This window comes from Macaca thibetana, chromosome 14, assembly GCF_024542745.1.
Source record: "Macaca thibetana thibetana isolate TM-01 chromosome 14, ASM2454274v1, whole genome shotgun sequence".
In the NCBI taxonomy this organism is placed as follows: Eukaryota; Metazoa; Chordata; class Mammalia; order Primates; family Cercopithecidae; genus Macaca; species Macaca thibetana.
The window spans coordinates 100040602-100058319 of NC_065591.1; the positions used below are offsets into that span (position 1 = coordinate 100040602).

The 17718-nt window shown below is 40.3% G+C and overlaps 3 protein-coding genes across 5 annotated transcripts in view; 1 reads left to right on the forward strand and 2 right to left on the reverse strand.

Moving 5' to 3' along the window:
- CWF19L2 (CWF19 like cell cycle control factor 2) overlaps window positions 1–11980 on the reverse strand; it is an 808601-nt gene extending 796621 nt beyond the window's left edge. Inside the window, exon 1 of the mRNA XM_050758687.1 lies at window positions 11976–11980. The gene's annotated coding sequence lies outside the window, so the exon portion shown is untranslated. The remainder of the gene's footprint in view (window positions 1–11975) is intronic.
- ACAT1 (acetyl-CoA acetyltransferase 1) overlaps window positions 1–12848 on the forward strand; it is a 976528-nt gene extending 963680 nt beyond the window's left edge. For all 3 annotated transcript variants that reach the window (XM_050758706.1, XM_050758704.1, XM_050758707.1), the window contains 8 exons: window positions 81–181; window positions 3893–4036; window positions 5360–5510; window positions 6907–7002; window positions 7749–7862; window positions 9308–9372; window positions 11579–11736; window positions 12563–12848. In XM_050758706.1, coding sequence (XP_050614663.1) covers window positions 81–181; window positions 3893–4036; window positions 5360–5510; window positions 6907–7002; window positions 7749–7862; window positions 9308–9372; window positions 11579–11736; window positions 12563–12683 — 950 coding nt within the window. In that variant the 3' untranslated portion in view covers window positions 12684–12848. The remainder of the gene's footprint in view (window positions 1–80; window positions 182–3892; window positions 4037–5359; window positions 5511–6906; window positions 7003–7748; window positions 7863–9307; window positions 9373–11578; window positions 11737–12562) is intronic.
- POGLUT3 (protein O-glucosyltransferase 3) overlaps window positions 1–17718 on the reverse strand; it is a 603612-nt gene that overhangs the window by 262143 nt on the left and 323751 nt on the right. The gene's annotated exons all lie outside the window — the stretch shown is intronic.

Sequence of the window (17718 nt, forward strand, 5' to 3'; positions counted from 1 at the left end):
GTTTATAGTAACATGCTCTATTAAGTTCTGCAGTTGTGTTTGAGTATCTGTTTTTCAAAAGTGACTTATATTGGTTTTAGGCTTACCTATTTCTACTCCATGTACCACCATAAACAAAGTTTGTGCTTCAGGAATGAAAGCCATCATGATGGCCTCTCAAAGTCTTATGTGTGGACATCAGGTAAGAAACACCATCCTTTCCATTTATTAATCAGAGTAATACCTATGGCTAAAAGACACAAAAATCTAGGCATATTCATGCTTTAGAAATGAGATTCTTTCTCATAAGTTACTATGTTTTCTCACACGCTCAAGAGTGTCTGGATTTGCTAAGTCCATCTGAAGTATGGTCAAAATGATAGCATAGGCTGGGTATCATGCCCGTAATTCAGCACTTTGGAAGGTCAAGGCAGGAGGATCCCAGGAGTTTGAGACCAGTGTAGGCAACATAGCAAGCGAGACCCTGTTCTTTAAAAAAGAAAAAGATAGCCTGAGTGTCTTGTGTTAAAAAGTTGTTTTTAGGCCTGGGTGCAGTGGCTCACTCCTGTAATCCCAGCACTTTGGGAGGCGGAGGCTGGGGGCAGATCACTTGAGGCCCGGGGTTCAAGACCAGCCTGGCCAACATGGTGAAACCACATCTCTATGAAAAATACAAAAATTAGCTGGACATGGTGGCAGGCGCCTGTAATCTCAGCTACTCGGGAAGCTGAGGCACAAGAGTCACTTGCATCTGGGAGGCAGAGGTTGCAGTGAGCTGAGATTGTACCACTGCACTCCAGCCTGGGAGACAAAGCAAGACTCTCAAAAAAAAAAATAGTTTTTAGCCCAGGCATTTGGGTCTTTTTCTGAGGCTGGGTGACTAAAAATTCATAAATACTATATTTGCCAGAATTTATTATAAATGTTTTCATTATAAAGGAGAACAAGGTGCTTAACCCTGGGAATCAAATCATTGTTTGAGCCCAGGCTTGATGACTAATTTGTAGTTTCTACAATGCCTGAACTCATTTAAGTTCTACAGGCTTTCTAATTGGCCTTGCTGATCTGTATCTTGTCTTTACTTGAGATCAAGCAAGAGACAGGCTCCTTAGCAAATATATGCTGTCATATCAGGAGGTGAGACCTGGACACACAGAAGAACCAAGATTCTCACAGATCTGAGCCCTTCATTTTTCAGATGAAGATTTTTTTTCAGTGTGTCTGAGACAGCCACAGAGTTACAGGGCTGAGCATCTACCATGTGACAGTCACTGGAAATAGAGTGGTAAACAAAACATTTTAAAAAAATCTGTACATGTGCAGGTCTCTGTTGGAAAAATGCCTAAAAGAAATGCTGAGTCAGGATTTGAACATTTTGGCATCTGCAAATGCTTTCCATAAAAAGTTGTACCAGTTATACTTTCCAAAAGTTGTGTGACTTGTCTGGATCTGCACCACCACTGGGTGGTACCAAACCCTCGTCAAACCAGTGGGTGAAAAATGGTCACGAGATTTAGTTTCAAAACTCTTTGTCATGGAAAATTTTGTCTTAATCGATGTATTGCGGTTCTCTAGCAAATGCCATTTGTACTATATGGAAATACTTTAATATTATTTTATTCATTTGTGAATATATAGAGTGACTTACAGGCATACTTGCAAGTGCTTTGTTTTGAATATTTATGACCTTGGAAAACGGTCAGTTTTGCTTTATAATGAAGAATTGATACCTTATTTTCTGTCACTTATTACTGCCATCAACCCCAGTAAAAAGTACAAGTGAATAAAACTTAGATGAGAACTGGTTAAGAATTTCTATATTTCGGAATAGGCAAAATATTTAGGTTTCTTTGGTATAGAGCTTGCTTGTCTGTATGCCTGATTAAAGACTGTAAGAAGATATTATTGGCTTTATGTTTACGTTAATGTTTTATATTAAACTGTGTTTTTAACTAGTCCTTATATTGCAAGTGATTTTTTTGTTGACTTGTAAAAGTAATAAGTTGATTAATATTTATTAAACCTCTATATGTCAGTTGCCAAGGATGTAAAAATATGACAGGGTGTCTGGCCTCAAAGGAGCATAGTCTAGTGGGAAGACTTGACATATAAACATATAATATTAAAAGCATTGCATAGTAATTGGGGAACACAAAGGAAGAGAAACGGTTTCAAGAAAGGATAGAAATAAATGGTCAAGGCAGACATGAAGTAGTGTTCTGAATAGTTTTAAAGGAAACGCAGATGTTTTACATGTTGGTGGATGGGGAAAGTGCAGAGGTGTGTGTGTGAAATGTGCATGGTGTCTCTGGAGAGCTTTAACTAGTTCCATGTGACCTGGGGTATAGGTTAGGCCGTGAAACTGAAAAAGGGGAGCGAAGGGATACTGTAAAGGCTTTATATATTATGCTGAGTTCTCTAAAGTGTGAAATGATCAGACTTACATTCTAGCCAAAATGAGTCAGATGAGTGTCGATGATGCTTTGGTGGAAAGGCTGCATGTCAGAAGATCAAGTGGAAAATTATTTCAGCTGTCCAGAAAGAGATGATGAGGATCTCAGTCAAGGAAGTAGGATTATTTTCATGAACTGAGATTACTTCTAATCTTCTAGAGCACATTAAGTTTTTAGCAGCATGAATGAAATGAAGGGTTAGAAGGTAAGAATTTCAGGTTAGGCACGGTGGCTCACGCCTGTTATCCCAGCACTTTGGGAGGCCGAGGTGGGCAGATCGCTTCAGTCTGGGAGTTTGAGACCAGCCTGGGTGACATAGCGAAACCCCATCTCTACTAAAAATATTATACAAAAATTAGCTGGGTGTGATGGTGCATGCCTGTAGTCCCAGCTACTTGGGAGGCTGAGGTGGGAGGATCACTTGAGCCCAAAATGCGGAGATTGCAGTGAGCTGAGATCATGCCATTGCACTCCAGCCTGGGCAAGAGCGAGACCCTGTCTAAAAGAAAACTTAAGAATTTCAGAAGATGGCTTTACATGAAAGATTTCTGGTATTTTTTTTTTTTTTAAGACAGTCTTGCTTTGTCACCCAGGCTGGAGTGCAGTGGTGCAATCTTGGCTCATTGCAAGCTCTGCCTCCTGGGTTCACGCCATTCTCCTGCCTCAGCCTCCCAAGTAGCTGGGACTACAGGCGTGTCACCACACCTGACTAATTTTTTGTATTTTGAGTAGAGATGGGGTTTACTCAATTAGCTAGGATGGTCTCGATCTCCTGACCTCGTGATCCACCCGTCTCGGCCTCCCAAAGTGCTGGGATTACAGGCATGAGACACCGCACCCGGCCAGATTTCTGGTATTCTTATTAATGTCTGGTTGTGAACTTCTTTTGACAGTCTTACTCTGTCGCCCAGGCTGGAGTGCAGTGCCACGATCTCAGCTCACTGCAACCTCCGCCTCCAATTTTTTTTTTTTTTTTTTTTTGAGGAGTCTTGCTCTGCCCCCCAGGCTGGAGTGCAGTGGCACAATCTCAGCTCACAGCAACCTCTGCCTCCCAGGTTCAAGCAATCCTCCTGCCTTGCCCTCCTGAGTAGCTGGGATTACAGGCGCCCACCATCACACCCACCTAATTTTTGTATTTTTAGTAGAGATGGGGTTTTACCATGTTGGCCAGGCTGATCCTGAACTCCTGACCTCAAGTGATCCACCCACCTCAGCCTCCTAAAGTGCTGGGATTACAGGTGTGAGCCACTGCACACAGCCAACTTACTTCTCATTATGTTATTTTACACCACTTCTTTTCATCAGGGTGAAGTGGTAAAGAGGGTACTTCCTGTATTCACTGTGTAACAAATGTTTAATAAATGCATGTAGAATACTTGTTTGGTGGCAGCTGTATAAAGGATGTCATGGGTTTGCAACTGTTTGAATTAACATTGCGTTTTTCTGGTGTTGCTGCACAGGATGTGATGGTGGCAGGTGGGATGGAGAGCATGTCCAATGTTCCATATGTAATGAACAGAGGATCAACACCATACGGCGGGGTAAAGCTTGAAGATTTGATCGTTAAAGACGGGCTAACTGATGTCTACAATAAAATTCATATGGTAAATGTGATTTTTAGTGGATAAATGCTATCTAGTGTCCAATACTGTTTGATTTTTCTTACTGTATGTACTTTACAAACTGAACTGAAAGATGGGCTCTATAAATGTTGATTTTAGCCAGGCGCGGTGCTCACGCCTGTAATCCCAGCACTTTGGGAGGCCGAGGCGGGCGGATCACAAGGTCAGGAGATCGAGACCACGGTGAAACCCCGTCTCTACTAAAAATACAAAAAATTAGCCGGGCGCGGTTGTGGGCGCCTGTAGTCCCAGCTACTGGGGAGGCTGAGGCAGGAGAATGGCGTGAACCCGGGAGGCGGAGCTTTCAGTGAGCCGAGATCGCGCCACTGCACTCCAGCCTGGGCGACAGAGCGAGACTCCGTCTCAAAAAAAAAAAAAAAAAAAAAAAATGTTGATTTTAGCCATGTACTTTCGGAAAATATTTTTGTATGCCTATTGCATTGGCATGGCTCAGTCATTAAAGAAATTGTCCCACATTTAAATACAGTATTTTCTGACGCTCAGCTAGCAACTGCTTGGCTAATTCAAGTATTTGAAGATAAGACATGAGTGGGCCGGGTGCGGTGGCTCTGGCCTGTAATCCCAGCACTTTGGGAGGCCGAGGTAGGCAGATCACCTGAGGTCAGGAGTTTGAGACCAGCTTGGCCAATGTGGTGAGACCCTGTCTTTATTAAAAATATAAAAAATTAGCCAGGCATGGTGGTGGTGTTTGTAATCCCAGCTACTCGGGAGGCTGAGGCAGGAGAATTGCTGTAACCCAGGAGGCAGAGGTTGCATTGAGCCAAGATTGCACCACTGCACTCCAGCCTGGGTGACAAGAGTGAAACTCCATCTCAAAACAAGACATGAGTGAAAAGTGACCTGGTACAGAAAGAAATGTGTGTGTGTGTATATGCTGTTATTTTTATTTTTTGAAATGGAGTCTTGCTCTGTTGCCCAGGCTGGAATGCAGTGGCACAATCTTGGCTCACTGCAGCCTCCGCCTCCTGGGCTCAAGCAATTCTCCTGCTTCAGGCTCCCGAGTAGCTGGGACTACAGGTGCGTGCCTCCATGCCCGGCTAATTTTTAGTAGAGACAGGGTTTTACCATGTTGGCCAGGATGGTCTTGGTCTCCTGACCTCATGATCTGCCTGCCTCGACCTCCCAAAGTGCTGGGATTACAGGCATGAGCACTACATCCGGCCTAAGAAATATATTTTAAGAAATGTAACTACTAAACACTATTTTATAAGCTATGCAAAGTTAAAGATATTTTCTAAATTACGCAAAGTTAACTAACTTTAAACTATTTCAACTTTTCATCAGGGCAGCTGTGCTGAGAATACAGCAAAGAAGCTGAATATTGCACGAGATGAACAGGACGCTTATGCTATTAATTCTTATACCAGAAGTAAAGCAGCATGGGAAGCTGGGAAATTTGGAAATGAAGTTATTCCTGTCACAGTTACAGTAAAAGGTAAAAGTTCCAAAAAGGATGAATAGACTTTTCATGTTGCTGAATGTTTTATGCTTAAGTTTTAAATTAGGACATTATCTTTGTTCCTTTCAACTGAGGACACTGCTTATGGTTAATAAAAAGTGAAGAGTTGCCAGTTCAGAGAGAACATAAATCCACCCAACTTAATGTCAGGTTTCAATCCATTTATAAGATCCCTAAGAGTATTATTTTGAGAAATTTATTAGAACTCTTTTTCCTGTAAGTGACAGTCAACACGGTATTTTAAATTGAAAAGGGATTTCTAGAAGGTTACTGGGAGTGCCTCCAAGAACTGAAGGATGAACAGTAGCAACCATTCAGCTCTGGGAACTTCAGGGATTGGAACTGGGTGTTCACTACTACTAAGGCATGCACTCCTGGCTTCTCACACCTGCAGGCTTTTGTGCTTTATTCTGTCAGCCTTTCTAAAGTTGCTGTCTCTACCTCTAGGGTCACATATATGCGATTCTCAAAAAGGAAAGAGACTTTCTCACCAGTTCCAGCAGAATAAATCCACAATAAAGACTCATTAACTTGCTTTAGGTTATAGTTCTATTCCAGGAATGATTACTGTGCTCTAGATAGAATACTGGAACTTATCTAGTATAGGTCAGATAGCTACCTCTGGGGTCAGGAGAGTGGAGTCTGTGATCATAGAAGGGAGTTGAGGAAGAAGAGAATGGGATGTGGAGGTGTAGATTTAAATTTTGTGGCTGGGTGCAGTGGGTCACACCTGTAATCCCAACACTTTGGGAGGCCGAGGTGGGAGGACTGCTTGAGCCCAGGAGTTTGAGACCAGCCTGGGCAACAAAGTGAGACTCGGCCTTCACACAAAAAAATTAAAAATTAACTGGGTGTAGCAACACATGCCTGTAGTCCCGGCTACTAGGGAATCCAAGGGAGGAGGATCAATTGAGCCCAGGAGTTCAAGGGTGCAGTGAGCTAGGAGTGCAGCATTGTACTCTATTGGGAGACTGTACAAGACCATTTCAAACAAGCAAGCAAGCAAACAAGCAAAATTAGCTGGCTGTGGTGGCTCACACCTGTAGTCCCAGCTACTTGGGAGGCTGAGGTGGGAGGATCACGTGGGCCTGGAGAGATTGAGGTAAACTGTGATCATGCTAGCCTAAGCAACAGAGGAAAAGCCTGCCTCAAAAAAAAAAAAAATTTGTGAAGCTACTTTATAAGTTTCTCTTTAAGATGCTAACATAATAGAGATTATAGATAATAAATTCTAGATTAGTGTTTATTTGGGATGGTTTAAGGGAGGCAGGGATACAAAGGCAGGCACAGACCACTGGGCATCTTGTACAACAGTTGCTTGCTGAATGACTACTTGTATTGAGCGATTTCACTTAAAATATTTTTATTTTAGGTCAACCAGATGTAGTGGTGAAAGAAGATGAAGAATATAAACGTGTTGATTTTAGCAAAGTTCCAAAGCTGAAGACAGTTTTCCAGAAAGAAAATGGTTAGTGTTAAGAAATGAAGCATAAGAAAAAATTGAGCCAGTATACCATATCTAATTCTTAGAACTGCCTAAGGATTTTTAAAAAGTAATTCTAGAAAACATCTAGATGTTATTTAACATTTTCAATATATCAGGCTCATGTAAGATTAATTGAAAGTATAAAACTGTTAGTTTATACCTTCAATATATAAATCTAAGGGAAGAGATGTATAACATGGCTATAGAATTCAGTTTTTCATATGTAGCAGTCTATGATAGGGTCTTCACTGGCACTGAAAAAAACAGATTTATTGATATAATTTATATATGATAACATTCTCCTATTTAAAGTGGTTTGGTAGTTTTTAGCATTCATTGATACTTAACTTCAGGTGATTCTAGAGAAGAAGAAATATCTAATTTGAAAAATATGTAGTGAGTATCTGCTATATATTGAATAAGGAAAGTTAGACCCTGGATACAAAAATATTAACTGGTCCCTATCGTTCAAGAGTTGTAGACCAGCATTTACCCAGTGCCATCATGCATGTTTCTGATCTTTGAGAAAACTTAGTTTTATGAACACAAAAAGGTATTCTTAAATTGTCTTGTAGTTATATGTATGTGTTTCCTGAGGGCAGGAATTGTCTCCACCCATATTTGTAATTTCTTTAAACATTTAGCAGCCCAGGCAGTATTTGTTAAATTGAATCAAATGCGTTCATTGTGAAGTAATGTTTTGACTTCATGCTTATTTTTGCTTTCAGGTACAATAACAGCTGCCAATGCCAGTACACTGAATGATGGAGCAGCTGCTCTGGTTCTGATGACGGCAGGTGCAGCCAAGAGGCTCAATGTTACACCACTGGCAAGAATAGTAGGTAAGGCCAGGCGAGGTGGCTTACACTTGTAATCCTAGCACTTTCAGAGGTGGAGGCGGGAGGATTGCTTGAGCTCCAGAGTTCAAAATCAGCCTGGGCAATATAGTGAGACTTCGTCTCTACAAAAAGTTAAAAAATTAGCTGAGCATGGTGACATGTGCCTGTACTACCATCTACTCGGGAAGCTGAGGTGGGAGGATGCCTTGGGCCCTCCTGAGTTTGAGGTTGCAGTGAGCTGAGATTGTGCCACTGCACTCCAGCCTGGGTGACAGAGTAAGACCCTGTCTTTAAAAAAAAAAAAAAAAGGTTTTTAAACATCTATAAGCTCTTCCTGAAATTAAGTTTACTTGTTAGATATAGCCAACTCCAATATTAAGTATTACTATCTATAGGTTGTACTTGTGGCAGAATTTAATACATATTTCAATTGAGATAGAAGCTCCTTTAATATTTTCATTATACTTTATATAAGATTAAGCTTTAAGGGCTAGGCACAGTGGCTCACGCCTGTAACCCCAGCATTTTGGGAGGCTAAGGCAGGACTGCTTGAGGCCAGGAATTTGAGACCAGCCTGGGCAACACAGTGAGACCCCATTTCTGAAAGAAAAAAATTAGCCAGGTGTGGTGGCATGCCTGTAGTCCCAGTTACCTAGGAGGCTAAGGCTGACAATCATTTGAGCCCAAGATATCAAAGCTGCAGCACCACTGCACTCCAGCCTAGGCAACAGAGCAAGATCTTGTCTCTTTTTTTTTTTTTTTTAAAGATTAAGCTTTAAAAACCTTCCTGTCCTTTATGATAAATAGAAGAAAATAAAGTACATGCATTTTCCTAGAGAGGCAGCTATGTAGGAAAAAAAGAATATGGGATTAGGAGTCCAGAAATACAAAATTTAGATGTGTGGCATTTTAATATTAACACTGTGGCCCTGGGTAAGTTCTCAATGTCCTTAAGCTGATTTTTAGCTGCAAAAATCTGTCTTGCCTTCTTCCTAAGGACTTAAACAGATGCTGTTTTGTTATTTATAAAAAGCCTTATAACTTCATTTTTTTCTTAGCTTAGATCATGGTTTCTTAACCTCAGCACTATTGACTTTTGCACTAAATAATTCTTTGTCGTAGGGACTCTTCTATGCATTGTAGATGTTAAGCAGAATCCTTAGTCTCTACACAGTGGCATCTGAACTATTCTGACAACCAAAAACATCTCTAGATGGTGCCAATGTTCCTAGAGGCAAATACTCCCAAACTCCCTCCCAATGAAAATCAGTGTCTTAGATTACTGGAGTAATTTTATAAAGTGTAGAATCTTAGAAAAGGAAGAAATGTATTTACATATATTAAAGGGGTTAGGAAATGTGCATTTAATGGGTTAAACTTGACTTTTGCATATTCTATGTAGTAAAAAAAAGATTTTAACAACTCACCCTCCCCCTTTTTTTAAACAGCATTTGCTGACGCTGCTGTAGAACCTATTGATTTTCCAATTGCTCCTGTACATGCCGTATCTATGGTGAGAACAAAGTGAGGGATGATACTCCATTATGCCAACTTCCAGTTTGCTTATACCAAGGCTGCAGTTTTTAGAATTTAAATGTTGTTTATCTGCCAAAGCAGAGAGATAGCTTGGTTTCAAATCTTCCCATGTCCTCTCCTGAAAAGAGTAAGAGCAACAAGGATAACAAAAAAATAAATAAAGAACAGCCCACAAACTACATCTTCAGTAGAACAGGTAAAACTACACATCTGAATTATTTGTAAGTATCACACAGAACTCACACACCTGGTGTGGTAACCACAAAGGGGAGGTTGGTTTGGCAAAGAAAAGGGAATGCTGGCTGGTAGTTCCAAATCTAGAACGGAAAGCAACTAGTCACTCCCCAGGAGAGGACTCCATTCTGAAAGGGAACAGCTGGCAGCAGGTCTTCAGAGTAAATAGTGAAACTAGAGACAGAGAACCTACATATTCCAAATTGTCAGTAAGTAAGTGCTATCAAAGGAGAAATAACAAGTCTCAGTGGGAAATTGCTAAGCAGTCACAGGAAAATAAAGTTTTTAGGGGTTCAGGTTCTTAGAAATCTTAAGTAAATATTTCCTTTTGAGAGGACCTCACCCTGACAGTAAACTTCTGTAAGCACCCAGATAAAAAAAAAAAATGGCAGAATTTTAGTAAAATCGAGATTCTCCCCACTGCCCCCAACCCCCACAATGAAAAAAACTGCATACTCAGTAGGAAACAAGAATAGAGAAGGATCAGAAACAAGGGGCCAGTGGAGTAATGATCTGCTCAGAGCTGGCAGATCTCAGAAAATGACAGGAACATGTAGCTTCTGAAAGTGAGCGCATCACATCGGAAAGCAAGGGTACTACACAATTCTGGATTCTGAAGGTAGAATAACTTCTGAGAGCTACAGATGTGGCTATATATGGGCACCATATTTTGTTTTGTGTTGTTGGAACAGTGGAAGCTGTTTGAGCTGTATAGGCTAGAAAGCTACCTTAGTCCACTAGTTGAAGAGAGGAAGGTGGAGGAAGAGTTCCATGTTAATTTTATTATTGCTCACAACAATCAAATTTCTTCTCTAAAGAAAAAGGGCACTCACTAGTAATGTTTTAAAAAGTATTAGCATAGGGATAATACTGGCACAAATACACCTTCCTGCATAGCTGAGGAACTACCAAAACAAAACACATCATATAGTGTAAGATTTTAAATAAATGACTTACAATGAAACTGCAACAGGTGTAAGTATCTGTGGCCCGGATAACCCTACAGTAACTTTTATAAAGCAGAAACTGCGGGGGATGCATTAATATTACTTATAGTAGAAACGAATACACCTCTTTCATTAACAGTCAAGAACATAGAACTGGCTGGGTGCAGTGGCTCTCGCCTGTAATCCCAGCACTTTGGGAGGCCGAGGCAGGCAGATCGCTTGACCCTGGGAGATCAAGGCTGCAGTGGGCCATGACTGTGCCATTCCACTTCAGCCTGGGCAACAAAGCAAGACCCTGTCTCAAAACAAATCAACAACAACAACAACAACAACAACAACAAAGAATGTAGAACTAAGCTACACACAATCAGTAAAGCAGAGCTTAAGAATATATAAAGCACTATGTACCCCTAAATAGAAAATGCACCTTTTCAAACATCTGTGGAAAGAAAACCAAATTTTCTGTCCTCTATGTCCAAATAGACATAATGCAAACAAAATTCTTTGATATAATGGAATAGGATAAGCAACTAAAAATCTGAAAATAGGCCGGGCATGGTGACTCATGCCTATAATCCCAGCACTTTGGGAGGTTGAAGTGAGCGGATCAACTGAGGTCAGGAGTTTTGAGACCAGCCTGGCCAACATGGTGAAACCCCATCTCTACTAAAAATACAAAAATTAGCTGGGCATGGTGGTGGGCGTCTGTAATCCCAGCTACTCAGGAGGCTGAGACAGGAGAATTGCTTGAACCTGGGAGGCAGAGGTTGTAGTGAGCCGAGATGGCGCCATTGCACTCCAGCCTGGGAGGCAGAGCAAGGCTCCGTCTAAAAAAAAAAAAAAAAAAAAAAAAAAAAAAAAAAAAAAAAAAAAAAAAAAATCTGAAAATAGAGATCCTTCCATCTGAAACCAAGAACTTCCAATTGTAGTATTTCAAGGAAATGACAGTAAGTTGTGATTGCTAATTATTTGAACATCATCTGTCTTTTAAAAAAATCTTAGGTTCTTAAAGATGTGGGATTAAAAAAAGAAGATATTGCAATGTGGGAAGTAAATGAAGCCTTTAGTCTGGTTGTACTAGCAAACATTAAAATGTTGGAGATTGATCCCCAAAAAGTGAATATCAATGGAGGAGCTGTTTCTCTGGGGCATCCAATTGGGTAGGTAAAAATAATAACTATATCTAGGTTAATAGCTGCCTTTGTGTTTCTAGCTAAACTTAAAACTCATAATTCCTATTGCTCTTGATTTAAGTTTTCCTTCCTACCCATCTTTCATAAGGCAAAAATCATTTCTGATAGATGGTATCCAATACTGAACAGAGACCTGTCACATCTGTTACTTGAAACCTAATAACCTTTTATGTTGAAGAAGAAAAATAAAGTGTACATTTAGACTTTCCCCCCCCTTTTTCTTTCTCCTTCCTATTTATTTCATTAGCTTTAGGGTACTGTGGGTTTTGGTTACATGGATGAATTTATAGTGGTGGGGGCTGATTTCAGTGCACCTGTCACCCAAATGTGTGCATTGTACCCAATATGTAGTTTATTCCATATCCCCCTTCCATCTTCCATTATACTCTTCTGTACTTTAAGATACGAAAATTAGCTGGGTGTGGTGGTGCACGCCTGTAGTCCCAGCTACTTGGGAGGCTGAGGCAGGAGAATGGCTTGAACCCGGGAGGCGGAAGTTGCAGTGAGCTGAGATGCACCACTGCACTCCAGCCTGGCGACAGAGCAAGACTCCATCTCAAAAAAAAAAAATAAATAAATAAAAATAAAAAAATAAATAAATAAATGAAAGATCTAAGATCTGTGACCCTTCCTGAAACAAGTCCTCCAAGTTTTAGTTTTAGAATAGTAGTAGTTAATTCAGCAAGAAGTAGTGGCTAGTAAGGTTTTCATGAAGTTAAATTGGAACAGAAACATTTTGGTTACTCATAAATTCTGTACTTCATTAAAGAAGTAAATGCTTTTTAAATTTTAGAATGTCTGGAGCCAGGATTGTTGGTCATTTGACTCATGCCTTGAAGCAAGGAGAATACGGTCTTGCCAGTATTTGCAATGGAGGAGGAGGTGCTTCTGCCATGCTAATTCAGAAGCTGTAGACAACCTGCTATTTAAGGAGACAACCCTATGTGACCAGAAGGCCTGCTGTAATCAGTGTGACTACTGTGGGTTAGCTTATATTCAGATAAGCTGTTTCATTTATATTATTTTCTATGTTAACTTTTAAAAATCAAAATAAAATCCCAAAACCTTTTGAAATTAAATTTTTTCTTCTGCTTTTTGGTAACCTTGAAAAGTCTGATACATCTTTGCATTCTGAGTCTATACTTATAATCGAAATATAGTAGAAATACCAATGTGTAATATTAGTGACTTATGTAAGCAGCTAGAAGCTTCCATTTGTGAGAACAAATTTATATTTTTGAGGATTGTTAAAGGTCAAGTGAATGTTCTCTGTAGGTAATTTACATTTAGTAAATTACTTTTCTTTACAGTAAGAGTTGGCTATTCTGGACAAACTAACAGTGCTTCATATAATCACTCAAACCACAGTGTGTGCAACAGTACTACAAAACAAGACAGAAGCCCATGTGCTCAGGGTCTAAAGTGGGGGCAATTTCTTGTAACCTCAACATTCAGGGTTGGGGGAGGTCAAATAGAAAACCCTGCAGTTTGGGCTCTGAATTACTACAGCAGCATAGAGAGTGGGAAAGGAGGTAGAAACTGATAAACTGAATGGATTTATAAAAAAGGGAACAGATCACCACTTCCAATAAACCATAATGCCTTTTCTTAAGCAGGACAGACTGTAGCACAAGTATCTTGCATTGCATTTTATCTGGGAAAAAATTAAAACACTACAGGCAGGGGCTATGCACACCACCCTCAACTGCAGCTCTGAAGAGGGAAAACTCCCCCTCAGGAAGAGGAGGGGGCAGTAAAGGTCATTGTGTACACATTATCTGTTGGCAAATAATGTATTGTAGATCCTTTGAAGGAGCAAAATGACAATATATGGGAAAAATCAACTGCTCTTAAGATTCAGAGGAAAAGTATTTTCAAAAACATCTGTAATCATCAACAACTTTTGAGGCTTGTTATGTGCTTTGTATGTATAAACTCATTTAATTGTGGCAAAAACTTCTAAGAGTCGGTACCATTATTATCCCTCCCTTATAAATAAGGAAATTGAGACATAGAGTAGCTAAATAAATTCCAAGGGCAAAAAGCTGGCTAGGGTTCAACTCCAAGTTAGTCGAGCTCCAGAGCCCACGTTCTTAACTTCCTATACTTTAGTTAAATGCCTTTCAATAATTATCTGCCCCGACTTACAAAAACTTATAACTGAAGCAGGAGCTGGATAAGATGAGAAAAGGAAATCCAAAACATAAGAATACTTCATTAAAGATAAGCAGAAACTAACATTGCGTCCAAAGGTCATTGATCTGGAAAACATCTGAGAAGTGCTCTGAAAATTCTGGGAAAAAATGGAAAAAGAGAAGAAACAGAGAACCAACAAGTAAGATTTTTTTGTTTGTTTGTAAGAGATAAGGTATTGCTGTGTCACTTAGGCTGGAGTGCAGTGGCATGACCATAGCTCACTGTAACCCTGAACTCCTGGGTTCTCAAGTGATCTGCCTGCCTCAGCCTCCTAAGTAGTTAGGACTATAGGCACATGCTACCATGCCCAGCTTAAATGGTGTTTCTTTAAAAAAAAAAAAAAAAAAAAAAAAAAAAAAAAGGTACTCTGAAGCAATAATCTAACATAACAGAAAACATAAAGATAATAGAAAAACTCAGATTTTTAAGTCCTAAGGGGGAAGATTTTAAAGAGCGTATTTCTTTTTTTTTTCTTTTTTGAGACAGAGTTTCGCTCTGTAGCTCAGGCTGGAATGCAGTGGCTCGATCTTGGCTCACTGCAACCTCCATTCCCCGGGTTCAAGTGATTCTCGTGCCTGAGCCTCCTGAGTATACAGGCATACACCACCACACTTAGCTAATTTTTGTATTTTCAATAGAGACAAGAATTTTGCCACGTAGGCCAGGCTGGTCTCGAACTCCTGACTTCAGGTGATCCTTCTGCCTCGGCCTCCCAAAGTGCTGGGATTACAGGCATGAGCCACCACGCCCGGCCCTATAGAGCGTATTTTATTGGCAAAATTAATTAGCAGAAAATCATACTAAGACATTCTGGAGAAAATGTATTAAATTCCTCTAATATCTAGTTAGAAAAATAGGTAGCCGTAGTTCTTATTTCTATTACATTCAATCCAAGAAAACAAGTGACAGAACAGCTAACTGTTTTTAATGAAACAAAATAAGATACTAAAAGGTGTGTCTCAAACACGGAAGAGTTTAGAAAATAAAGTACTCTGATGTTTCCTCCAAAAATGACAAAGGTTTAGGCAAGCCCATGGAATGAAGAATTAAGAATTCAGTTAGGTGAAAGTTTTTCATTTTTTAAATGACTGCTTAAGGACTGGCTGGGGAAGAAGGAGAGGTAGTGGTTGAAGGAAATAAAAATATTTTACCTCAAATTATATTTATTTGACATATTTTGAGATGGCTGTCAGAGGCCCAGCAAACAGAAGTGGTGCTGCAAAGCTTTCTTTTGTGGAAGAAATTTGCATCTATGGAGAATCTCCATTAATGCAGCCAGGACTTCCCTTGTCTAGAATCTAGAAAAGGGTAAATGAGAGCCTGTCTGACACCTTTAAAGGTCTTAAACATTTAACATCCATTCTCTGAGAAAGCTACTAACAAGACCACCTTTCCTAGTCAGGTCCCCTTTCCCTCCCCTTAAGCTGTCTTGCCACTAAAACCTGATTTACCAAAAGAACATGTTTTTGGCCATGCTGGGACCTCACATTACTTCTGTAACCTGAAGATGGTATAAAGTTCCTACACCCAGCCAGCCACAGTGACTCACTTCTGTAATCCCGGCACTTTTGAGAGGCTGAGATGGGCGGATCACCTGAGGTAAGAAGTTCGACAGCAGTCTGGCCAACATGGTGAAACCCCGTCTCTACTACAAAAACAAAAATTAGCCGGTCGTGGTGGCGCATGCCTGTAATCCCAGCAACTCGGGAGGCTGAGGTAGAATAATCGCTTCAACCAAGGAGGCGGAGGTTGCAGTGAGCCAAGATCACACCATTGCACTCCAGCCTGGGCGACAGAGCAAGACTTCATCTCAAAAAAAAAAAAAAAAAAGAAAAGTTTCTACACCCCATTGGGGGCGGGGTCAGGTCTTTGAAGGCCCCCATGTATACACATTAAATAAATGTATATTCCTTTTCTCCAATTAATCTGCCTTTTGCAAACAATTTTATTTTCCAGCGAAACTTCAGAGGGCCAAGGGGGATCTTCAAGGTTACAGTGAAATTATCTTGCCACTGTACTCCAGCCTGGGGAACAGAGGGAGACCTTGTCTCTTAAACAAAGAAAAGAAATACCATTTACTTTCTGGTTCTCTGTGTTTTCTCTCTTCCTTTCCATTTTTTCCCCAGAATTGTCAAGAGCACTTTTCAAATGTTTTCCAGATCATTGACCTTTGGAGGCACTGCTTACCTTCAGTGAAGTATTCTAAAACGTGTTAAGTTTCCTTTTTTCCTTGTATTTTCCTTTTTTTCTCGTATTTTACCTAGCTCCTGGTTCCCCTTGGTTCACATGGTGAAATATCGGTAACGTGTATCTTTATCTGCTAAATAAAGGTAAATGCCAGTAGGACAAGTTCTGAGACTGCCCTCACAGGACTTATAAGAATTGCATGCTGTGTCCTGGACAGAAATATAGTTATAACTAGGCAATAAACAGGCTGTACCTTGGCCCACTTCCTAAAGCCTCAGGGAGACAGATCTGAAGTTTCCTCTAGTCTCCTCATTCGGTGGCCCTGCAATTAAACATCTTTCTTTGCTGCAGCCCAGGGTCTTGCACACTGACTTGTCACGCACAATGGGCAATGGACTGTTACTGTTACAGTTCCACATCTTAAGTTACTGTAAGGCAAAAGCTTAAAAATCCAATTATAAAGTAAAAAGAGGCTGGGCGTGGTGGCTCACGCCTGTAATCCCAGCACTTTGGGAGGTCGAGGTGGGTGGATCACCTGAGGTCAGGAGTTTGAAGACCAGCCTGGCAAACATGGAGAAACCCCATCTCTACTAAAAATACAAAATTAGCCAGGCGTGGTGGCACATACCTGTAATCCCAGCTACATGGGAGGCTGAGGCAGGAGAATCGTTTGGGCCAGGGAAGTGGAGGTTGCAGTGAGCTGAGATCACGCCACTGCACTCCAGCCTGGGCAACAAGAGCGAAACTCTGTCTCAAAAACAAACAAACAAACAAAAAGGTAAAAAGGGTTGGCATGTATCATAAATTATGAGAAGGCAGAAACTGTTAAAATCGGGAAAGAACTACTTTTTATGATGGCTATAGACCATGCAGAAAACAAAGCCAAAGCTATGATCAAGATAATAATGTTTCATGGATTAAACATTTGTGAAAAAAGTATGAAAGACAGGATTCAAATAGTATAAGACTGAATAAATATCAAATTTTACCTTTATAAACAATACCTATTTCTCTTTTTCAAAACTTTTTTTTTGAGATTGGGTCTCGCTCCGTTGCCCAGGTTGTAGTGCAGTGGCATGGTCTCATCTCACTGCAGCCTTGACTTCCTGGGCTCAAGTGATACACCCACCTCAGCCTCCCTGGTAGCTAGGACCACAGATGCGCACTACCACGCCCAGCTAATTTTTTATAGAGATGTGGTTTCATCATGTTGCCTAGGCTGGTCTTGAACTCCTGGGTTCAAGTGATCTGCTTGCCTTGGCCTCCCAAAGTGCTGGGATTACAGGTGTGAGCCACCATGCTCAGCCAAGAATACCTGTTTCTAAGCACCCATGCAACATTTATAAAACCTGCAACTTACCCTGACCACAATAAAATTTTAGGCAAAAAAGAGCCTGGTATCATTTATTACATTATTAACAAATAATTATGTATGAATATTAAAGTACTTACCCCATCTTCCAAATTTTGCTGAAAGCTGAAATCAAAGGCAAATTCATAGCCTTAAATGCTTACATGGTTTAAGGGGGGGAAAAAAATCAGATAACTGTTTATTCAATTTAAGTT